Below are 25,605 nucleotides of genomic sequence, written 5' to 3' on the forward strand. Positions count from 1 at the left end.
TTCATGAACCGGTGAGTTCACACTGGGGGGAGAACTTACACCTTCTCCCTTTGTGGGAAGGGATTTCTTTATTCATGCCACCTGCTGAAACCAGAAAGTTCACACTGGGGAGAGGCTGTTCACCTGCTCTTTGTGCGGGAAAGGATTCACTCAGCCATCCTGCCTGTTTGAGCACCAGTTTATTCACACGGGAGAATCCTTTCACCTGCTCCGTGTGTGGGAAAGGATTCACTCAGTCATCCAACCTGCTAAGACACCAGCAACTTCTTACTGGAAAGAGATCGTTCACCTGCTCCACGAGTGGGATGGGATTCACTCGGTCATCTCACCCGCTGACAGTGAGCTCACACTGATGAGATGCCGTTCACCTGCTCCGTGTGTGGGAAGGGATTCACTCAGTCATCGGCCCTGCTTAGACACCAGTGAGTTCACACTGGAGAGTAGCTGTTTAATGAGTCATCCAACCTGCTGAGGCACCAGCAAGTTCACACTGACGCGAGACCTTTTTAAACGTTCTGACAGTGTAAGGAATCTTACACCACCAGGTTATAGTCCAACAGTTTTATTTGAAAATCATAAGCTTTCGGAGGCTTTCTCCTTCGTCAGGTCACCTGACGAAGGAGAAAGCCTCCGAAAGCTTGTGATTTTCAAATAAAACTGTTGGACTATAACCTGGTGTTGTAAGATTCCTTACATTTGTCAACCCCAGTCCATCACGGTATCTCCACATCACGTTCTGACTGGGAAGAGATTAAAAGCTTCAGGACCTGAAAAGACACCATTGCATTTACACTGGGGAGAGTTTACTTGCGTAGTGTGTGGAAAGAGATTTACTGGTGCATCCCACCTGCATCCACCCACTCATTGCATATTGCTGGAGAAATAATCATAGAATCGTAGAAAGGTTATAGCGCGGAAGGAGGCCATTCGGCCCATCAAGTCGTGCCGGCTCTATGCAAGAGCAATCCAACTAGTCCCACTCCCCCGCCCTATCCCTGTAGCCCTGCAAATTTTTTCCTTTTGTTTTATTCGTTCCTGGGATGTGTGCATCGCTGGTGAGGCCGGCATTTATTGCCCATCCCTAGTTGCCCTTGAGAAGGTGGTGGTGAGCCGCCTTCTTGAACCGCTGCAGTCCGTGTGGTGAAGGTTCTCCCACATTGCTGTTGGGAAGGGAGTTCCAGGATTTTGACCCAGCAACGATGAAGGAACAGCAATATATTTCCAAGTCAGGATGGTGTGTAACTTGGAGGGGAACATGCAGGTGGTGTTGTTCCCATGTGCCTGCTGCCCTTGTCCTTCTAGGTGGTAAAGGTCACGGGTTTGGGAGGTGCTGTCGAAAAAGCCTTGGCGAGTTGCTGCGGTGCATCCTGTGGATAGTACACACTGCAGCCACAGTGTGCTGGTGATGAAGGGAGTGAATGTTTAGGGTGGTGGATGGGATGCCAATCAAGCGGGCTGCTTTGTCCTGGATGGTGTCGAACTTCTTGGAGCTGCACTCATCCAGGTAAGTGGAGAGTATTCCATCACACTCCTGACTTGTGCCATGTAGATGGTGGAAAGGCTTTGGGGAGTTAGGAGGTGAGTCACTCGCCGCAGAATACCCAGCCTCTGACCTGCTCTTGTAGCCACAGTATTTATATGGCTGGTCCAGTTAAGTTTCTGGTCAATGGTGACCCCGCAGGATGTTGATGGTGGGGGATTCGGCTATGTTAATGCCGTTGAATGTCAAGGGGAGGTGGTGAGACTCTCTCTTGTTGGAGATGGTCATTGCCTGGCACTTATCTGGCACGAATGTTACTTGCCACTTATCAGCCCAAGCCTGGATGTTGTCCAGGTCTTGCTGCATGCGGGCACGGACTGCTTCATTATCTCAGGGGTTGCGAATGGAACTGAACACTGTGCAATCATCAGCGAACGTCCCCATTTCTGACCTTATGATGGAGGGAAGGTCATTGATGAAGCAGCTGAAGATGGTTGGGCCTAGGACACTGCCCTGAGGAACTCCTGGGGCTGAGATGATTGGCCTCCAACAACCACTACCATCTTCCTTTGTGCTAGGTATGACTCCAGCCACTGGAGAGTTTTCCCCCTGATTCCCATTGACTTCAATTTTACTAGGGCTCCTTGGTCAATTGCTGCCTTGATGTCAAGGGCAGTCACTCTCACCTCACCTCTGGAATTCAGCTCTTTTGTCCATGTTTGGACCAAGGCTGTAATGAGGTCTGGAGCCAAGTGGTCCTGGCGGAACCCAAACTGAGCATCAGTGAGCAGGTTATTGGTGAGTAAGTGCCGCTTGATAGCACTGTCGACGACACTTTCCATCACTTTGCTGATGATTGAGAGTAGACTGATGGGGCGGTAATTGGCTGGATTGGATTTGTCCTGCTTTTTGTGGACAGGACATAGCTGGGCAATTTTCCACGTTGTCGGGTAGATGCCAATGTTGTAGCTGTACTGGAACAGCTTGGCTGGAGGCGCAGCTAGTTCTGGAGCACAAATCTTCAGCACTACAGCCGGGATGTTGTCAGGGCCCATAGCCTTTCCTGTATCCAGTGCACTCAGCCGTTTCTTGATATCACGTGGAGTGAATCGAATTGGCTGAAGACTGGCTTCTGTGATGGTGGGGATATCGGGAGGAGGCCGAGATGGATCATCCACTCGGCACTTCTGGCTGAAGATGGTTGCAAACGCTTCAGCCTTGTCTTTTGCACTCACGTGCTGGACTCCGCCATCATTGGGATGGAGATGTTTACAGAGCCTCCTCCTCCTGTTAGTTATTTAATTGTCCACCACCATTCACGACTGGATGTGGCAGGACTGCAGAGATTTGATCTGATCCTTTGGTTGTGGAATCGCTTAGCTCTGTCTATAGCATGTTGCTTCTGCTGTTTAGCATGCATGTTGTAGCTTCACCAGGTCGGCACCTCATTTTTAGGTACGCCTGGTGCTGCTCCTAGCATGCTCTTTTACACTCCTTATTGAACCAGGTTTGATCCCCTGGCTTATTGGTAATGGTGGAGCGAGGAATATGCTGGGCCATGAGGTTACAGATTGTGCTGGAATACAATTCTGCTGCTGCTGATGGCCCACAGCGCCTCATGGATGCCCAGTTTTGAGCTGCTAGATCTGTTCTTAATCTATCCCATTTAGCACGGTGATAGTGCCACACAACACTTTGGGTGGTGTCCTCAGTGCGAAGATGGGACTTCGTCTCCACGATGACTTTGTGGTGGTCACTCCTACCAATAACTGTTATGGACAGGTGCATTTGATACAGGTAGATTGGTGAGGACGAGGTCAAGTAAGTTTTTCCCTCGTGTTGGTTCGCTCACCACCTGCTGCAGGCCCAGTCTGTCAGCTATGTCCTTCAGGACTCAGCCAGCTTGGTCAGTAGTGGTGCTACCGAGCCACTCTTGGTGATGGACATTGAAGTCCACCACCCAGAGTACATTCTGTGCCCTTGCTACCCTCAGTGCTCCCTCCAAGTGGTGTTCAACATGGAGGAGGACTGATTCATCAGCTGTGGGAGGGCGGTAGGTGGTAATCAGCAGGAGGTTTCCTTGCCCATGTTTGACCTGATGCCATGAGATTTCATGGGGTCCTGAGTCAATGTTGAGGGCCACTCCCTCCTGACTGTATATCACTGTACTGCCACCTCTGGTCAGTCTGTCCTGCCGGTGGGACAGGACATACCCAGGGAGGGTGATGGAAGATTCTGTGAGTATGACTATGTCAGGCTGTTGACTAGTCTGTGGGACAGCTCTCCCAATTTTGGCACAAGTCCCCAGATGTTAGTGAGGAGGACTTTCCAGGGTCGACTGGGCTTGGTTTGCCCTTGTCGTGTCCGGTGCCGAGTGGTCCGTCCGGTTTTATTCTTATTATGACTTTTTTTTAGCAAGATTGTACAACTGAGTGGCTTGTTCGGCCATTTCAGAGGGCAATTAAGAATCAACCTCATTGCTGTGGGTCTGGAGTCACATATAGGCCAGACCGGGTAAGGAGGCCAGGTTTCCTTCTCTAAAGGACATTAGTGAACCAGATGGGTTTTTATGACAATCCGGTAGTTTCATGGCCACCATTACTGATACTAGTATTTTAATTCCAGATTTTATTTAATTGAATTTAAATTCCCCAGCTGCCGTGGCAGGATTTTAACTCATGACTCCTGATTACTGGTCTAGTAACATAACCACAATGCTACCGTACCCCAGTAAAAGTCCCTTTCAATTACATATCCAATTCCCTTTTGAAAGCTACGATTGAATCTGCCTCCACCACCCTCTCAGGCAGTGCATTCCAGATCCTAACCACTCACTGTGTTAAAAAAAAGTTTTTCCTCATGTCACCTTTGGTTCTTTTGCCAATCACCTTAAATCTATGTCCTCTGGTTCTTGACCCTTCTGCCAATGGGAACAATTTCTCTCTATCTACTCTGTCTAGGCCCTTCATGATTTTGAATACCTCTACCAAATCCCCTCTCAACCTTCTCTGTTCCAAGGAGAACAACCCCGGCTTCTCCAATCTACCCATGTAACTAAAGTCCCTCATCCCTGGAATCATTCTAGTAAATCTCTTCTGTACCCTCTCTAAAGCCTTCACATCTTTCCTTAAGTGCGGTGCCCAGAACGGGACACAATACTCCAGTTGTGGCTGAACCAGTGTTTTATAAAGGTTCATGATGACTTCCTTACTTTTGTACTTTACGCCTCTATTTATAAAGCCCAGGATCCCGTATGCTTTCTAAACTGCTTTCTCAACCTGCCCTGCACCTTCAACGATTTGTGTACATATACCCCAGGTCTCTCTGTTCCTGTACCATTGTGCCCTTTAGTTTATATTGCCTCTCCTCATTCTTCCTACCGAAATGTATCACTTTGCATTTTTCTGCGTTAAATTTCATCTGCCCTTTCCACCAGCCCGTCTATATCCTCTTGAAGTCTATCGCTATTCTCCTCACCATTCACTACACTACCAAGTTTTGTATCATCTGCAAATTTGGAAATTGTGCCCTGTACACCCAAGTCCAAGTCATTAATATATATCAAGAAAAGAAATGGTCCTAGTACTGACCCCTGGGGAACACCACTGTATACCCTCCTCCAGTCTGAAGAACAACCGTTCACCACTACTTTCTGTTTCCTGTCACTTAGCCAATTTTGTATCCATGCTGCTACTGCCCTTTTATTCCATGGGCTTCAATCAATTTACATTATGTAACTATCCTCCATTAACTGCATTTTGCTGGAGTAATAGAGACACTGGAGAAGGTGCAAAAAACATTTACCAGGATGATACCAAAAATGAGAGGTTATACCTACCAGAAAAGATTGAGCAGGCTGGGGCTCTTTTCTCTAGAAAAGAGAAGACTGAGGGGTGACCTTTAAGATTATGAAAGGGTTTGATAGGGTAGACGTAGAGAACTAGAGGCCATAAATATAAGGTAGTCACTAACAAGTCCAAAAGGGAATTCAGGAGAAACTTCTTCACCCAGAGAGTGGTAAGAACATGGAACTCACTGCCACAAGGAGTAGTTGAGGCGACTAGCATAGATGCATTTAAGGGGAAGCTGGATAAACACATGAGGGAGAAGGGAATTGAAGGATACGTTGATAGAGTTAGAAGAGACCAGAACTAGGGGGCATAGTCTCAGAATAAGAGTTCGGCCATTTAGGACCGAGATGAGGAATTTCTTCACACAGAGGGTTGTAAATATTTGGAATTCTCTACCCCAGAGGGCTGTGGATGCTCAGTCATTGAGTATATTCAAGGCTGAGATCGATAGATTTTTGGACTCTAAGGGAATCAAGGGATATGGGGATTGGGCGGGAAAGTGGAATTGGGGGAGAAGATGAGCCATGATCCTATTGAATGGCAGAGCAGGCTCGAGGGGCCGTACGGCCTACTCCAGCTCCTATTTCTTATGTTCTTAGAACATGTATAATTTTGGCTGGTTGACTGTATTAGACTAATTTTAATGGTTAAAATAACATCTTAAGCCATGACAGCAAATACCAAGTGGTTTATGGACATTTCAATGAAATAATGTTTAAAATTTTAGCTGTTGCCTGCCATTTTTCATAAGTTATACTATAGAATTAATAAAATAAAAATAATTCTAATCACACCTACCAGGAGAACTGAATTTACATTGATGGAAATCTGAATAGGCTTCTCCAGTTACTCGGTAGGTAAATGCAATAAGTGTTGCACTGAACCATGTAGACCAGGAGTGTTTCTTGGCTTGATCCTGGTCTATCCAAAGTCAGCTGGAGCAATGGTGGGATTCTACAATTGCCCCTGGGCTTGGGAGGAAGGGGCAGAATCAGCTAGTTCCAATTCCTGTTGTAGTACACTGGGATAAACTTGAACAGAAAATACTGGAAGCACACAGCATGTCAGTCAGCATTGATCCATCTGGTCACTCCACAGATGCTAACTATCCTGCTATGTGTTTACAACATTTTTTGGTTTTAATGCAGATTTCCAGCATTTGATTTTTTTTTTAGCTTATTTACTTGTTGGAGTAATTGGACTAATTGGACCAAATGGCCTGTTTCTGCTGTAGACTTGATAGAACAACCTAAATTCCTATTTGTCTTCCCAATGGCCTCATCACACTGCTAGTGGTCCTTCAATTATTTATCATCTATGACCCCCCCCCTCTCCTGCTCCGCCACCTTTAGCAGGTATCCCCTGCATTGTTTATACGTGCCTGGGGTTTTTCAGCCCCAAATGCAAAACACTGCATTTATCCACACTGAAGGACACCTGCCAAACACAGGCACATTCCCCTAACTTATCTAAATCGGCCTGTATCCTATTTATTTGATCTATTTGATCTTGTGCACATTTTTGCGTAATCTGCAAACATGTAAATAGTTCCATTAAAGCCCTCATCCACATCATTCATGAAGGCGATGAACCGTAAGGATCCCAAACAAGAGACTGTGTGGAACTCCACTTGTGACTTGGCCCCATGTAGATCTCCCATTGATGATGACCCTCTGTATGCAAAATTGTAACCAATTACCTATCCAGCATAGTATCTGACTGCCAATCCCATAACCCAATAACCTTTTATGTGGTACTTTAACAAAGGCTTCTGGAATCAAAATATACAACATCTACTGGACTGCCATCATCCACTAATTTGGACTTGCAGAACTCAATCATGTTGGTGAGGTTGGACCCACATTTCTTAAATTCATGCTGAGATTCTCTAATAACTGCAGCCTCTCCGGGTGATCATAAATCACATCCCTTATGCCTTCCAAAATCTTTCCTATAACCGATGTCAAACTATGAGGTCTATAATTCCCATTGTCTGTTTCTTGCCCTTAAATGTTGGTACAAGAGTCTCCCTTCAGTCCATTGGAATAATCCCACACTTCAAAGAACTATTAAATATGTGAGTCAACAGTTTGCATAGTTTTTCCTTCAGCACTTTGGATGTAAATTAAATCAGGTCCAATAGCCTGATCAGCCTTGAGTGCTTTAATCCTAGTTAAGACCATTTCTGTATTTAGGACCACCTGTATCCGACACAAAAGGCACTTTAATCTTCAACATATGCAAAGTATCCATTTAACACTTAACCATATGTTGATCTTCAATCCGAAACTGCCTTGCTGAATCTCTCAAAGGCTGTATTTGATTCGTAATGACTTTCAGGCTTTTGACATAACTGAAAAGAATTCACCTGCCCACAATCTTTTTTTATAATACCTTTGTTGACATTTCTGATAGTAGTTTTAGTTAACCTCAACATCACTTTATGCCATAACAGTTAGTTTCTTTCCCTATGGATCCATTGTTTTCTTTGGAACAGAGGAGGCTGAGGGGAAATTTAATTGAGGTGTATAAAATTATGAGGGGGCCAGATAGAGTGGATAGGAAGGACCTATTTCCTTTAGCAGAGGGGTCAATAACCAGGGGGCATAGATTTAAAGTAATTGGTAGAAGGATTAGAGGGGAGCTGAGGAAAAAAAATTTCACCCAGAGGATAGCAGCGGTCTGGAACTCACTGCCTGAAAGGGTGGTAGAGGCAGAAAACCTCATTGCATTTAAAAGGTGCTTGGATATGCACTTGAAGTGCCATAACCTACAAGGCTACGGACCAAGAGATGGAAAGTGGGATTAGGCTGGACAGCTCTTTTTCGGCCAGCACAGACACACTGGGCCGAGTGGCCTCTTTCAGTGCCATAAATTTCTATGATTCTATCTCCCTGTTAAGCCATTTAGGCTTCACTTTATTATGTACTGTTATTGTTATCCAAGGAACATACGTGGTTTCCTTTTGCACAAATACCGATTTAAATAATCTCCATGCTTCTTTGTATCACAGTTAAATCTGTCCAGCAGCAGATCTGAATCTACCTTCCCCAAATCTTTACTCATGCTTGAAAATTAAACTATCCTGAAATCTGACTGTAATGTTAAATTGTCTGTAACAGTAATTTGCCAAACCTAACTAGAAAGGGTGTGAGAACATCAGGTGGGACAAGATCAGGCTCAACTGTTATGTTGCCCATTATAAAATGATATTAGAGGGTACGGTAACATAGTGGTTATGTTACTGGACTAGTAATCCAGATGCCTAGACTACTAATCCGGAATCATGAGTTCAAATCCCGCCACGGCAGCTGGGGAATTTAAAATCAATTAATTAAATAAAATCTGGAATTAAAATACTAGTATCAGTAATAGTGGCCATGAAACTACCGGATTGTTGTAAAAACCCACCTGGTTCACTAATGCCCTTCAGGGAAAAAAACCTGCCGTCAATTACCTGGTCTGGCCAAATGTGACTCCAGACCCACAGCAATGTGCTTGATTCTTAATTGCCCTCTGAAATGGCCTAGCAAGCCACTCAGTTGTAAAAATCTTGCTTAAAAAAAGTCATCATGAGAATAAAACCGAACGGACCACTAGGCACCGGACACGACAGAGGCAAGTTGGGCAAGCCACGCCCAGTCGACCCTGCAAAGCCCTCCTCACTAACATCTGGGGACTTTTGCCAAAATTGGGAGAGCTGTCCCACAGACTAGTCAAGCAACAGCCTGATAGCCATACTCACATAATCATACCTTTCAGCCAACGTCCCAGACTCTTCCATCACCATCCCTGGGTCTGTCCTGTCCCACCGGCAGGACAGACCCACCAGAGGTGGCGGTACAGTGATATACAGTCAGGAGGGAGTGGCCCTGGGAATCCTCAACATTGACTCTGGACCCCATGAAATCTCATGGCATCAGGTCAAACATGGGCAAGGAAACCTCCTGCTGATTACTACCTACCGGCCTCCCTCAGCTGATGAATAAGTCCTCCTTCATGTTGAATACCCCTTGGAGGAAGCACTGAGGGTAGCAAGGACACAGAATGTACTCTGGGTGGGGGACTTCAATGTCCATCACCAAGAGTGGCTCGGTAACACCACTACTGACCGAGCTGGCCGAGTCCTGAAGGACATAACTGCCAGACTGGGCCTGCGGCAGGTGGTGAGCGAACCAACACGAGGGCACAACTTACTTGACCTCGTCCTCACCAATCTACCTGTCGCAAATGCATCTGTCCATGACAGTATGAATTGGAGTGACCACCGCACAGTCCTCGTGGAGACGAAGTCCCGTCTTTGCACTGAGGACACCATCCAATGTGTTGTGTTAGGCACTACCACCGTGCTAAATGGGATAGATTAAGAACAGATCTAGCAGCTCAAAACTGGGCATCCATGAGATGTTGTAGGCCATCAGCAGCAGCAGAATTGTATTCCAGCACAATCTGTAACCTCAAGGCCCGGCATATTCCTCGCTCTACCGTTACCAACAAGCCAGGGGATCAACCCTGGTTCTATGAGGAGTGTAGAAGAGCATGCCAGGAGCAGCACCAGGCGTACCTAAAAATGAGGTGCCAACCTGGTGAAGCTACAACAAAGGACTATATGCATGATAAACAGCAGAAGCAACATGCTATAGACAGAGCTAAGTGATTCCACAACCAACGGATCAGATCAAAGCACTGCAGTCCTGCCACATCCAGTCATGAATGGTGGTGGACAATTAAACAACTAACGGGAGTAGGAGGCTCTGTAAACATCCCCATCCTCAATGATGGCGGAGTCCAGCACGTAAGTGCAAAAGACAAGGCTGAAGCGTTTGCAACCATCTTCAGCCAGAAGTGCCGAGTGGATGATCCATCTCGGCCTACTCCCGATATCCCCACCATCACAGAAGCCAGTCTTCCGCCAATTCGATTCACTCCACGTGATATCAAGAAACGGCTGAGTGCACTGGATACAGCAAAGGCCATGGGCCCGACAACATCCCAGTTGTAGTGCTGAAGATTTGTGCTCCAGAACTAGCTGCGCCTCTAGCCAAGCTGTTCCAATGCAGCTACAACACTGGCATCTACCCGACAATGTGGAAAATTGCCCAGGTATGACCAGTCCACAAAAAGCAGGAGAAATTCAATCCGGCCAATTACCGCCTCATCAGTCTACTCTCAATCATCAGCAAAGTGATGGAAGGTGTCGTCGACAGTGCTATCAAGCGGCACTTACTCACCAATAACCAATAACCTGCTCACCGATGCTCAGATTGGGTTCCGCCAGGACCACTCGGCTCCAGACCTCATTACAGCCTTGGTCCAAACATGGACAAAAGAGCTGAATTCCAGAGGTGAGGTGAGAGTGACTGCCCTTGACATCAAGGCAGCATTTGACCGAGTGTGGCACCAAGGAGCCCTAGTAAAATTGAAGTCAATGGGAATCAGGGGGAAAACTCTCCAGTGGCTGGAGTCATACCTAGCACAAAGGAAGATGGTAGTGGTTGTTGGAGGCCAATCATCTCAGCCCCAGGGCATTGCTGCAGGAGTTCCTCAGGGCAGTGTCCAACCATCTTCACCTGCTTCATCAATGACCTTCCCTCTACCATAAGGTCAGAAATGGGGATGTTCGCTGATGATTGCACAGTGTTCAGTTCCATTCGCAACCCCTCAAATAATGAAGCAGTCCGAGCCTGCATGCAGCAAGACCTGGACAACATCCAGGCTTGGGCTCATAAGTGGCAATTAACATTCGCACCAGACAAGTGCCAGGCAATGACCATCTCCAACAAGAGAGAGTCTAACCACCTCCCCTTGACATTCAACGGCATTACCATTGCCAAATCCCCCACCATCAACATCCTGGGGGTCACCATTGACCAGAAACTTAACTGGACCAGCCATATAAATACTGTGGCTACAAGAGCAGGTCAGAGGCTGGGTATTCTGCGGTGAGTGACTCACCTCCTGACTCCCCAAAGCCTTTCCACCATCTGCAAGGCACAAGTCAGGAGTGTGATGGAATACTCTCCACTTGCCTGGATGAGTGCAGCTCCAACAACGCTCAAGAAGCTCAACACCATCCAGGACAAAGCAGCCCACTTAATTGGCATCCCATCCACCACCCTAAACATTCACTCCCTTCACCACCGGCGCACAGTGGCTGCAGTGTGTATCATCCACAGGATGCACTGCAGCAACTTGCCAAGGCTTCTTCGACAGCACCTCCCAAACCCGCGACCTCTACCACCTAGAAGGACAGGAGCAGCAGGCACATGGGAACAACACCATCTGCAAGTTCCCCTCCATGTCACACACCATCCCGACTTGGAAATATATCGCCGTTCCTTCATCGTCGCTGGGTCAAAATCCTGGAACTCCCTTCCTAACAACACTGTGGGAGAACCTTCACCACACGCAGCGGTTCAAGAAGGCGGCTCACCACCACCTTCTCAAGGGCAATTAGGGATGGGCAATAAATGCCGGCCTCGCCAGTGACACCCACATCCCATGAATGAATAATAAAAAAAATAAAAAACCTGTGACACTGTTTAGTCTCACCTGAAGAATGGCCATTTGGTTCAGATAGCAGAAGATCCGTTGCCTTCTTTCTGGGCTATTTTCACTCATTTCAACACCCATTTGCTACAGGAAAACTATTTAAACTTATAAGTACCTCTTTCATTTTTATCAATTTTTAAAAAAAAATTTCTTTTTGCCTACCGCAGGGCCGGATCCTCGGCGGCCTTTTTTTCCCTTTTTGTTTTAGACCCCCTTTTGTAAGAAGTGGGGATTAGGGTGCATTCATGTGCAATAGACCAAAAAAAAACCAAAATAAGTGTCAAATTATAATTTTATTATCTCGGTCCAGGATGCACTCCAGTCTCTGTGGTGCCCACCGGTCGCGGAAAGCCTCAAGCGTACCGGCAGACACCGTGTGCTCCCTCTCCAGGGCCACCCGGGCGTGGAGAATTCCGTGGAAGAGCAGCAGACAGTCAGAGCGACCGCTCCCACGGGCCTGGTGTAACCTGGACCTTGGACAGCCCAGGAGCAGGCCCACGAGGACGTCCACCAACCTGCCCACCACCCCCCCCCCCCACCAAAGGGTGGCCGAAGATCAGGAACGTGGGACTGAAGTGCAACCAGAACTTGAGGAGCAGCCCCCTTAAATAGTCGAACAGGGGCTGCTCCTCAAGTTCTGTGAATAAATGGAACATGGACTCATCCAGGCCACAGAAATTGCAGGCGGCCTGGGAGTCCGTGAAATGGCGTAAAGGCCTGTTTGTCACGACTGCTCCGTGCAACAATCTCCACCCCAGATCCCCAATGGCACACGGGAGGATCCCCAAGTAGAGAGCCCTGCCTCTGCCGGACAGCAGGATGGTACGCCTGGGCATGTACGGGCGAGAGACGAGGGCGAGGAAGTGGAGAGTGTGCAGGAGCAGCCCGTACAGGAAATCCCTCAGTGCAGAGTGAAATGGCACGGAGGGAATTTCCGAGAGACGGCTCAAGTTGTGAGGCACAGCCCTCCGAGGGAGGTTTCGGGACCATTTTTATCAGTTGTTTTGTTACATAGCAAAGCTCATGCTCTCTAGAGCGTAAATTATGCCTTTGTTTCAGGTGACAACTATTACAACTAACATTTGACGATGTTGCTGCATGTGGTCTCCTACTCCAGCATAATTCCAGGCTGCTTCTTCAACTGCTATTTTGCTTCACTTCCCACCAGTGTAAATAAAACCTGATTCATTGCCATGATATTATGTGTGTCACCTCCTCATCCATTTGCCTGATTCCATTTAACATTAGAATCAGAGTCCATTGGATAGCAGAATTTACTACCGATGCTAAATTTAGGTTTTTAAAAAAATGCTAAGTCCATTGTTATTACTTTACTTATAATTGCAGTTTTCACCACTGGAAGAGTCTTAAAGGCCAGAGGCAAGATGATTCTGTCCAGAGTCAACATCCCAGGGTGCTTCAGCAATAAATGATTATGGAAAGAAGTCTCAGAACAAGAGGCCGACAGGATCTCACCTCAACCAATACTCATCAACACACTACAACTTGAGAAAAAGGAACTCATTTCAACTTATAGAGATCCTTTACATATGAAACTCACTGAACACTTTTTTTATTATCCTTTATTATCTTCTACATATTTATACTTCTTCATTCCCCATCCTGCCATAAACTCTGTACCTTTGCCAATAATTCCATCGTCAGATGAGGGTTTCGGAAGGCAGGAGCAAGCACGGGAGATGTTACGGAGGTAGAAGTGAGCAATCTTTGTGATGGGGAGACTATGGGGTCAAATAGGACGCCGAGGCTGTGAAACCTCTGGTTCAGCCTGAGACAGTGGCCGGGAAGGGGGATGGAATTACTGGTAAGGGTACAGAGTTTGTGGCAGGGGCCGAAGACAATGCTGTGGTCTTCCCAACGCTTAACCGGAGGAAATTGCGGCTCATCCAAGAGTGGATGTTGGACAAGCAGCCTGACAACACAGAGACAGTGGAGGAGTCATCAGCATACATGTGGAAGCTGACTCCAGCTCTTTGGATGATGCAGCCAAGATGTAACTGAGAAGAGGAGGGTGCCAAGACTAGACCCGTGAGGGAACCCCACTGTGGAGAGCCAAAAGAGAAGCCATTATTGGAGATGCTGTGGCTATGATTGGTTAGGTAAAAAGTGAGAGCAGTCCCACTGAGCCGGAAAATGGAACAAAGGTATTGGAGGAGGATGGTGTGTTTAACCATGTCAAAGGCTGCAGTTGGAGGTATGGGTCAAGGAGGCAGGGGAAAGGGGTTTAAGGAGAAAGGAAGCCAGTTTGGCAAAGGTAGGGGATTATCCTTGCTCTCCAAAGTGATCATAGAGTAGTGGGCAGTTTTGGCAGAGGATAGAAGCCCAATAGTGCTTGATGTTGTCCAGCAGACATGTTGATGGATGGCTTAACCAGTTGTGCGCCAGATACACTCAAGTGCACTCTTGGACTTTAGGAAGCAATGGTAGTGGCCAAGCTATGTGGAACAGCCAGGATAGAAGAGAATAAAGGTCTTATTGGGGACAAGGGCACCAATCCTGGAACTTCCTTCCAAACAGCACTGTGGGAGAACCTTCACCACACGGACTGCAGCGGTTCAAGAAGGCGGCTCACCACCACCTTCTCAAGGGCAATTAGGGATGGGCAATAAATGCCGGCCTTGCCAGCGACGCCCACATCCCATGAACGAATAAAAAAAAATGCAGAGAGGACGAGGAGGAAAAAGGCACCACAGTCACAGTGGATGTCATTTGTGAGTTTGATTAGAGTAGTTTCAGTGCTGTGGCATTGCCTCATTATGCCTCATATTATCTCGTTAATAAAATATAACTATATCTTTTTCTTCATTTAAGCTTCTTACACTTCTCTTCGGCTTCTCTTTCTGTGTATTTCCCACCTCTTCCATTTTTTCGTTCCATTTTAGATGCTATTCCTTTGTAATTTATTACCTTGTCTGCACTTGTTTCAGATACTGATTGACCTGCTGAGTCTTTGCAGCATTTTGCTGTTGTTACAGATTTCCAACATCGACAATTTTTAAGATGTGGAGATGCCGGTGATGGACTGGGGTTGACAATTGTAAACAATTTTACAACACCAAGTTATAGTCCAACAATTTTATTTTAAATTCACAAGCTTTCGGAGGCTACCTCCTTCCTTCACCTGAGGAAGGAGGTAGCCTCCGAAAGCTTGTGAATTTAAAATAAAATTGCTGGACTATAACTTGGTGTTGTAAAATTGTTTACAATTTTTAATGCAGCTTGTTCTCAAAATACGTCATTTGTAAAACTAATTAGCATAATTTATTCACAGTTCTGCCGTTTCCTTATCCATGTATTTTTTGATCTAACAACAAATAAATGGAAACAAATTATGTTGGTCAATCGTTTCGAGTATATTGACTGGCTCCGCTTCCATCGTCTCTTAGCCAGACAGATCACCATAACTTAAAAGTAGTTGCTGTCATGGAGCTATATATATCCACTGGTGTGAACCACTACACATAGGCATTCTGAAGACCTGCTTACTAGGCTACCCACGGAGGACGCAGTTTCTCTTAATATCACCGCCTAGGGGAAAGTCCCCGGACCCGGGGGCAGTGAGTGCTCCGCCTTGAAGCGATCATCCTTGTCTGAAAGGCTCGCAATTGAAAGCGCCAAGACGTCCTCGGACTGAGCGCGCGAGCACAGACGGGCAGCCGTCTCAGCCGGAAGCTACGCAGGTAATGTACCGAGCGCGAGTACATCAACAGCACGGGGCTCATTCTCAGAATGCTTGTTTTTACCCCTAGGTGGGGGTGCTTTCTGTTGCTATGGTGATCGCTCATTAAAGGGGTGGGGGGGTCCTCTCTCCCTGTTACTATGGTGATCGCCCATTCGGCGGCGGCGGCGGCGGGGGGGGGGCCTCTTCACCCTCCCTGTTACTATGGTGATCGCCCATTCGGCGCGGGGGGGGGGGGGGGTGGCATGCTCCCTGTTGCTATGGTAATCGCCCGTTGGAGGGAACGATGACGTGCCGTTGCAATGGCAACTGCGCCACTTCCTGTACAGTAAACATCGTCATTTAAAACATCAAAAGAAATCACAGTTACTCGATAAACGGACTGATTATTAGACGGATTGAAATGGCGGGCTCGGGTCTTTTTTTGAAGACGGGGCGGCTCTTGGTGAAAGGCCCGCAGTCACGTGTTCGAGGGCGGGCAGCGTGAGTGCGCAGGCGCGGAGCGGTCAGTTTTGTTTGGAGGCCGCTGAGCCGGGGACTGAAAGTGTTTGTGAGACAGAGGAGGAGAGGAGAGGAGAAGGGACGGGGGCCGCCGGGCTGCCCGCTTCCGCCATGCTCGGTCAGTGTCCGAAGGCGCGGGTGTCCGGCTACGTGGAGGATTATCTGGAGAGCGTGGAGACGCTGCCCCTCGAGCTGCAGCGCAGCGTGTCGCTGCTGAGGGAGATCGACACCGGTTACCGAGGTGAGTGCGGGAATTGGTGGGGGGGCGGGGAGTCTGGGCCCCAGGGCAGCGGGCCATGGTGGGGACCGGGCCTGGGAGCAGTGGGCCGTGGGGAGGAGAGGAGAGGAGAGTGGAGAGACCGGGCCCGGGAGCAGCGAGCCATGATGGGGACCGGGCCCGGGAGCAGCGAGCCATGGTAAGTGTGGAGACCGGGTAAGTACAACTAAGGGTATGGCCCGGCCCGGCCCAGGGAGGTCGAATCTGAGTGAGTGCGATCGGTGCTGTGGAACTGGCGAGTGAGTCCTGCGGTTGGAGGATTTTTTAAAAAATATATAATTAAAGGGGCCACTCCTCGGGAGGGGAGGAGGAGGGGGGGGTGGAGACTTTAACCGACTCCTCCTCCTCCTCCACCGGGAATGCGCGGCTCGGAATAGGGTGAAGAACCCCGCCTCCCACAGACAGCGAGGCGGGAGCGATAGACCGGCGGAAGCCCTGCCAGTACCGGCTCCGGGCCCGGGCAGTGCCTCGTTTTGTTGGCACGGTGACCCGCTGCTCCCTCCCTGTTCATTCCGCACAGCGTGTTGCACGGGTCCCGGATAAATAACCGGGGAGATGTCCGCCGGCCCACCATCTCCTGGGTGTCCCCAGCGTTGCTGAGACGGAAGTTGAAGGAAACTGGGGGCGGGGGAAGATGTTGAGACGCTTGGGCTTCATTTTTTTCCCCCAAAAAAACAAACAACTCGGTCTTTTTTGGGCTGAACGGGGTCGGTGGAGCCGTTCCCTTCCCCGCATGTCGATTCTAAATTCCTCTTTACTGCGATTAAATAGCCCCAAACGTGCGTTGGGTGTATTAACACTAATTGAGTTAAATCTGCACGTTCAGGTCCGGTCACTGCTCGCCCCAGTACTACTAGGGTGTTCAAAATATCAAACTCTTTGCGGGGGGAAATAAAGCAAAATATTTGCAGATGCTGGAAATCGGAAACAAAAATAGAAAACTCTGGAAATACTCAGCAGGTCAGGGGGCATCTGTGGAGAGAACAGACACGACGTTTCGGGCATGGCCCCTTCATCACAACCAGTCACTGGTAGCACTTCCCGTCTCGGTTTCTGAGATTTGGATGCTAAGCAGCCACTTGAAGCCCTAGAAGGAGGGGAAGCAAAATGACCACCCAAACTACTCGTGATCTGTGTGCAAAAACATTTCCCAACAGTGCTTGTTGTACAGTAAATGTACATTTTTATGGTGGTTATGCAGTCTGGAGCAGTGGGACAGTGCCATTAATAAAGCTTTTTTCAGTGACTACTTTCAATTGTGTGAGCTGCAATATATTCACATGGTTAGTGATACTTACAGGGTCAAATTTTGGTTCTAAAGTTGAGGATTTCCAACTAAAAAATACAGGGTAGAATGTATATGTATATAGAGATGGGTCAAAGTGCAGTCTTTAATTGGCTCCAAACAACTGTGAAGATTCAGCTGGGTAGGACAACATTAATTATGAAAAGGTGTACACAAATGCAAGGAGAAGTAGAAATCCAGCAGACTGGGAGAGCTATAAAAAGCAACAAGGGATGCAAAGAAAGTGATGAGATTCAAATATGAAAAAACTTGCAAGGGTTATCAGTGCTTACAGCAAAAATTTCTATAAACATATTGTAAAGTTGAATGTGGATCCACTAAAGACAGATGCAGATGATAGAGAATGGTGGTTTTCACCCCAGAATATTAAAAGAGGTGGTGAGGAAATTGAGATGCGTTAATCATAATTTTCCAAAGCTCTCTAGACTTGGGAATTGTGCCTTTGGATTGCAAATGCCACTCCATTAATTAAGATGGGGGGAGAGAAACCAGGTAACTACAGATCCATTAATTCTGAGGCAGTAACTGGAATCTGTCATCAGAGACATCTTAGCATTTGGACAAGTATGAGGTCATCAGGGATTTGTGTTGGGTAGGATATGTCTGACTAGTTGATTTTTTTTCAGGAGGTTACTAGCATGGTGGATAGGGGAGTCTCTATATGGATTTTGTTTATATAGACTTCTATATGGCATTTGATACGGTTCTGCAGAAGAGATTATGAAAAAATTGAAGTATGAGGAATTGGAGGTGACCTTGTAAAAGGAACATACTTTGATTTGGCAGGATATGACCAGTGGTATCCTCCAAGGACCTGTACTGGGGCCTCAGCTTTTCACCCATGTATGTTAACGAATTGTTAACGGATGAAGGACTAGAGATGTGTATAGCCAAGTTTGCAGGTGGCACTAAGTTAGAAGGCATAGTAAGTTGTGTAAATGGGAGCAGGGAGTTACAAAGTGACAAACAGACTCTGGAGGAGCAAAGGGGTTTAGGTTTCCATTTGCACAGATCACTAAAATCTGTTGAACAGGTTGAAAAAGTGATTAAAAAGGCTAATGGAGTGTTGACCCTTACCTTAAGGGAGTTGGAATGCTTCATTTGTACAGAGCCTTGGTCAGACCCCATCTGGAGTACAGTGTTCAGTTTTGGGCACCGAACCTCAAGAAATAGCCTTGTGGGGGGGTGGGGGTGTTGGTATACGGTGCAGATTCACTGGAATTATACCAGGGCCCTAAGGGCTATATTATGAGGACAGATTTCATTTACTTGGCTTGTATTCCCTTGAGTTTAAATGGTTGAGGGGTGATCTAATCAAGTTCTTTAAAATGATAATGGGATTCCATAGGATAGATAGATAAACTATTTCTTTTGGTGGGGAAATAAAGAACAAGGAGGCATAAATTTAAAATTAGAGCTAGGCCATTTAGGAGTGAAATTAGGAAGCATTTTTTCTCACAGATAGTAGTGGAAATGTACCTCATTCTCCCCACCCCCCGAAAATGCTGTAGATGCTGGGTCGGTTGAAATTTTCAAGACTGAGATCAATAGATTTTTGTTGGGTATGGGTATCGAGGGATATGAAGTACAGGTGGGTAAATGGAGTTGATGTACAGATCAGCCATAATCCAATAGAATGGCAGAACAGGCTCAAGAGGCTGAATGGCCTAATCTTCTGTGTTCCTAAACAGGAACTCCCTCTGTAGCCCAGCTACTTGAAAACTCACCCCTGCTGCCAACAGTGAGCCTTGATGTACAAACAAATTTGGAATGATGCAGCTGATGGTTTCCCATTTAAAAAAAAATGAATCAGATGACCACTCAAGGCAGTATGTTCTTGGACCCAAGTTTAAAGAAGTTGGAACTGGACTTTTACATTGCCTCTTTTTTCAAATTGAAAATTCTTAGTGAAGGGTGGATACACTACCAAAGTTAAAGAGTAGAAAAAACTAGGTATATTGGGAAATAGTGATAAGATTCCCAGTTTGAATTTTAAAAGCCTGAAAAATGTATGAGGGTCAAGACTAATGGAGGTTGGGAGTTCCATGGTTTTGAGAAAGAAATTAATGATGCTATCCATTGAATTTTGATTTCAGTGTGGGAAAGAAGAATCTGTAGGACAGTGTGCTTGGAGCTTAGGAGAAACAAGAGTGGAAAATTCTGAGCAACATCCATAAAACAGACAAGATAGATTTTGACAGGGAGGAGAGAGAGAGACAGGTTGGAGATTAGAGGTGAGAGAAGAAGGGCCTATCAATGGGGCTCCTGGAAAATTGGGGACACGATTTTCTTTCGTTCTTATTGCAGAAAGTTATTGGAATATTGATAAATCTGGTCCTCGGTGGCTCTGTGGACTAGGAAAGGAGATTAATCCATCATCTTTAAATATTAATATTTAATAAAACAATATTACCAGTAGATGTAGCACCAGAGAGTACCAATACATAACCACAATATTCTGCAATTTCTCAGTAAGAAAGGAGGGGAAATCCTTACAATTTATAACAAAATTGTCCACAATTTTCTTGCGGCCCTGATGATTGGTCAACATTAAATGATATGGTTTATAAAATGGTGTACTCTGCAGCTGGTGTGGATTGAGCGAACAAAACATGGAATGTAAACTCCTGTGGTGTACTTTCTAAATTAAATTATTCATGATGGTATCCAGCTGTTAGGTAGGTTGAAATGTCTCGATGTGAGCCTAGAACATGTCCAAAGCATTCCAGCAGTAAGAATTTTCACAATACATACGGGGTAGTCCAGACTTACTATCTCCCTCAATAGTGATACAAGTGTGGCAGGAGGTACATTGATTTATCCATTGATTCCTAATAGTTCTTGTGGCAGTACACTGAATTTGTCACTTTCTTGCCCAGATTCCCTGTTGTTTTAGCCAGAGGTCTGGTTTGGTGAATAGCTTCTGAGCTCTCTATGTGTAATCTGCTTAGCAATTTAGATGCTCAACTTAACAACTTGCTAAACGGCCACTGCAACTCAAAATAGTCAAATTCCATGTCATGTGTGTTCCTTTATTTACCTCATTGACCGTCCCTAGTTCCCATGAGAAGGTGGTGGTGGGCCTTCTCCTTGAAGCACTGAAGTCATTGTGATGGTACTCCCACAACAGTGTTTGGTAGGGAATTTCAGGATATTAACCCAGTGACGCTGCAGGAACGGTGATATATGATGTATGTCCAAGTCAGGATGGTGTGTGACTGGGAGGGGAACTTGTAGGTGGTGATCTTCCTATGACTGCTGCTGGTAGAGGTCACAAGGGAGGAAAGTGTTGTCAAAGTAACATTGCTGCAATGCAGTCTGTAGATCATGCCAATGGTGGCTATGGAGTCCAGTGCAGGGGTACAGATCAAACAAACTCTGCAGCTGGTGTGGATTGTGTAAACAAAGCATGAAATGTAAACTCCTGTTATATCAATATTTAAAGATGGATTAATCTCCTCTCCTAGTCCAGCGTCACCCAGTTTTCACTGACAGTTCGTCCTCAATAGTGTTGAGCTTCTTGTGTTGTTGAAGTTATAGCCATCCAAGCAAGTGGTGAGTATTCCATCACACTCCTGACTTGGGCCTTGTCGATGGTACAGAGGCTTTGACGGGTCAGGAGGTGAACCACTCAAAGTATCTAGTCTGTGTCCTGATCTTGTAGCCATGTTGTTGATATGGCTGGTCAGTTAAGTTTCTGGTCGGTGGTAAGATGTTGATCGTTGGGGACTCCGCTCGTGGTGCTGTTAAAGATCATGCGGAAATGGCTGGGTTTTTACTTGTTGGAGCTGATCATTACCTTGCACTTGTATGGTGCAAATATTACCTGCCACTTGTCAACACAGACCTGGATGTTATGTGGGTCATGCTGTAGGTTGGCATGGGCTACTGCATTATTGGAAGAACTTAATATGAATTGTCAGTAAACAACCCCACTCCTTAACTTATGACTGAGGGAAGGTCATTAATGAAGCAGCTGAAGATGGTTGGCCCTGATACCCTGGGGCTGTGAAAACTGGCCTCTGACATCCATAACCACTTTGTACCTTTGTGTCCGGTATGACCCCACCCACTGGAGGCTTTCCCTTTGATCCACATCGACTTCAGTTTTGCTAGAGCTCCTTGGTGTTATACACCGTTGAATGATGCCTTGATGTCAGACAGCTACACTCTCGCACTTAGTGCAAAATGTCCTGGTGAAGTTCCATTCTGACAGCTTAACTTCTGTTAATGCGTTTCTCCCACCCTTTTTTTGGGAGGAGGTAAATGTAAACTAATATGGTTTTGGTCTTATAACTTGCTGTTTATATTATAACTGGTGTGGATTAAAATATTTGAGATGGTTTAAGTTTTGTAGCTAACCAGTTTTTATATTGCTGCAATTCTAGTGACGCAGTATAAAGAAAAGGGCGTTTGACCTAAGTAAGTGTGTAATGGCAGTGAGAGCCCAGCTAATGTTAACATATGTAACTCATTAAAAAAAAACCCTGCAAAGGACTTTGTTAGTTCCTTACTGTGCTTCCGTGCATGTGAAATTTTTGCTGTTTTGGTCAAATATAGTTTAATGGGTTTGTTTTAATATACTGAGAACTGATTAAAGTCCAGAGTAATTAAAATTACATCATGCTAATTACTTTGCAAATGTACCTTTTTCTTTCCCTCTTTCAGAAGTTTTAAAGGAACTCGATGATGCTTATGAAAAGTATAAGCAGGAAACAGACGTCACTCAAAGGAAACGACTTCTGCATCATCTCCAGCGAGCATTAATTAACAGCCAAGAGCTGGGAGATGAGAAAATTCAGATTGTCACACAAATGAGTGAGCAGGTGGAGAATTGTGCGAGGCAGATGGATAGTCACTCGGAATGTTTTGAGGACCCACCTGAACATGAGAAGTCTATAGAGAAGCTCAAAATGGAGGTGTCTCAATCGGAAAGGCCTTCCAGAAGGCCACGTAGACAGAAAAATGGTGAAAACCGTGAATTGTGCCATATTGGTAATGAAACTGAAGAGGGAGAGGAGCAGCCTAAAGAGAAGAAATCGAAATCTGCAAAAAAGAAACGTTCTAAAGCTAGACCTGAAAGGGAAGTCTCCCCTGTTGACTTTCCAATAGATCCCAATGAACCCACTTACTGCCTCTGCAACCAGGTGTCTTATGGTGAAATGATAGGATGTGATAATGAAGAGTGTCCAATTGAGTGGTTTCATTTTTCTTGTGTAGGATTAACGTATAAGCCAAAAGGTAAATGGTACTGTCCAAAATGCAGAGGTGATACTGAAAAGACTATGGACAAATGCATAGAAAAATCAAAAAAGGATAGGAGGTCAAGGTAGTGACTACCACAGAAATTTTAAAAGATTCTCATATCTTCTGTCATCATGTATAAGAATATTAGCTTAATTGTATGTGAAACTATGCAATAATTTTTACTATAGTATTAAACGTTGCTGAATTTTCACTAATGTATTTTGACTCATGCACTATAACAGTATTTGTGAAGATATGCTGATTTTGAATTGTTTTTGAATGAGCAGAAATGTTTTCATTGGTTGAATTCAGATCTATTTGTACCTGTGGTTTAATGTGTAGAAAGGTTCTAACACTTAACTTAGACAGAACCATCCTTACATTGAGAGGAGCGGGAGCAATAACTTATCTAAGTTTATTGTAATGGCATAGTAGTGTAATGGCGTAGTAGATGGGTCAGAAGTAGTTTATGTAAGCCGTAGTACAGCCTGTAATCCTTCAGGTTAGTCTTACTAACACAGATACAGATTTAGTGCTTATAATGGCATCACAGTATGACCATATATTTCAGGTTTTAGAGCCATATTTAGTAGTTGCTAACTTTGTTTGTGGTACTTCAATAAAACACTTGGAGAGGAAGCTGCATTATTTGTGCGATCACAGTTCCCATGGCATTATTCTGAAGAGGAGCAGGGCGTTCTCTGTATCCTGGCCAACATTAATACCTCAAACACCACCACCACAAAATAGATTAAACTAGTCATTCATCTCAATTGATATTTGTGGGATCTTGATGTGTGCAAATTGACTGCTACATTTTCCTACATAGCAATAGTGACCACAGTTCAAAAAAAGTGATTTAATTAGGGGTGAAATGCTTTGGGATTTCCTGAGGACGTGAAGGATATTATAAATACAAATTCTTTTGAAGGACATTGCTTTTTAGAACTTGCACAATATAATTTACAGGTGACTGCAAATGGTTCAGAATCTTGCAGCTGTTTCTGTAGTTTTAAAGTAAAACTCTATATTCTTTAAGCATTTCCATAGAAACATTTCATCTTTGAAGATGTTGATATGTACACTCATTGTAGAGGCTTAACATGATATGGGATTTCTGAAACTTGCTTCTTCTGAATCAGAAATCTTCCATCAACAATAGGTTACATTTATATAGCGCCTTTAACATAGAAAAATGTCCCATGGCGTTTCACAGAATCGTAATAAGACAAACAGATGCTGAGCCGTGGAAGGTAATATTAGGAGGGGTGACTAAATACTTGGGTAGAGAGGTGGGCTTTAAGGAGGGTCTTAAAGGAAGAAAGGCAGTAAGGTTTAGGTTGGGAATTCCAGAGCGCAGGGCCTAGATGGCTGAAAGTACAGCAGCCAATGATGGGACAGAGGAGGGATTCATGAGGCCAGAACCAGAGGAATGCAGAATTCTTAGGGTTGGAGAACTAGAGGAAGTTACAGAGACCGGGAGAATCTCAAATTTGAGGCATTGGACTGGGAGCCAATGTAGGTCAGCACTTGTGTTCTCTCATTTGCTGTCTCCTCCAACCCCACAATAAATGCAAATGAAATTCCCTTGTTTCCCAAAACTTATGGGAAAGGTTAACCTATTGTCATTTCTGGGAATAAAAACATATCATTTGAAACATCTGAAAGTGCAGTAAAATTAAATAAGCTGTGAAATCTGACTAAATTTTCTTAAGAAAACAACCAATCCTAGCAATAATTGAAAAATTCTTTGAACTTAAAATTTTAATGAAATGCATCCTCACCAGGATCTGTTAATATGTTAATAGATAGGTTCAGTGTACAGTTAATAGGAAATGTGGTGGAGGTGCTGAGAGGCCATGAGCACTGCGGAAAGCAGATTTTTTTTTTAAACAAGGTGTAGACGTGCCTTTCTTAAAGGGAACTGTAACTGTTAAAGTACAGTTAAGTGTTGGCATGTCAATTCAATCTCAGACCACTGAGTACCTGATCTTAGGCGGGTTGCTGTGGAGAACTGAGCAAGGAGAAGGAAAATCAGAGAGCCCTTCATATTCGTCCTGCCTGCTCATGTGCCCCTTTTGGTGGTCAGCTAAAAGTACCATTGGTGTAGGCCTAGGCATGAGTGCCCCCCCGCCCCTACTCAGCGATCCATTCAGCTGCAGGTATTTAATGGAGCAGTGAAGAAAATAAACTCATATCATGTCCATTTAAAAGGTATATTATGTGGTACTGCAATAAAGAATGGGTCCCAAGGAAGTTGTGTGTCATTTTACGTGGTTTGTAAACAGATGTGGAATTGTGCATTGGCATTGGTGGTGTTCATCTCTACACGGTCTAAAAAAATGATGCAAAATAACTTTATAATGTACAAAATCTTAGGGTTTTCAATGGAGTTTTCAGACAGGATGTTCCAGAAATTGAGCTTTTCTGAACATGCAAAGTGTGACGATGTCCCCTTTAAACAAGCTGCTGTTAATTCTATGACTCTAGTAGTTATTTTGATCCCTTTTACAATGTACTGATTGATCATTGCTATGCAGACAGAACAGTGGCATTATTTTGTCTGAGCTATAAAATGTGAAGATAATAAGGGAATTGAAAATTATAATTCTTATACACAATTTAGGGCATTGAAAAATCTGTTTAAAATAGTTTAGGTACTGCTGTGTGGAAAAGTATAGTGTGAATTAA

The 25,605-nt window shown here is 45.2% G+C and overlaps 1 protein-coding gene across 1 annotated transcript; it reads left to right on the forward strand.

The window, feature by feature from the left end:
* Window positions 1-15,857: 15,857 nt before the first annotated feature.
* On the forward strand, window positions 15,858-25,170 carry ing2 (inhibitor of growth family, member 2). The gene is made up of 2 exons (XM_067982544.1): window positions 15,858-16,325; window positions 22,336-25,170. Exons 1-2 carry the CDS (start codon window positions 16,196-16,198, stop codon window positions 22,998-23,000), a joined length of 795 nt encoding a protein of 264 aa, XP_067838645.1. The 5' UTR covers window positions 15,858-16,195; the 3' UTR covers window positions 23,001-25,170.
* The last annotated feature ends 435 nt before the right edge of the window (window positions 25,171-25,605 follow it).

This window comes from Heptranchias perlo, chromosome 4, assembly GCF_035084215.1.
Source record: "Heptranchias perlo isolate sHepPer1 chromosome 4, sHepPer1.hap1, whole genome shotgun sequence".
NCBI classification, from domain to species: Eukaryota; Metazoa; Chordata; class Chondrichthyes; order Hexanchiformes; family Hexanchidae; genus Heptranchias; species Heptranchias perlo.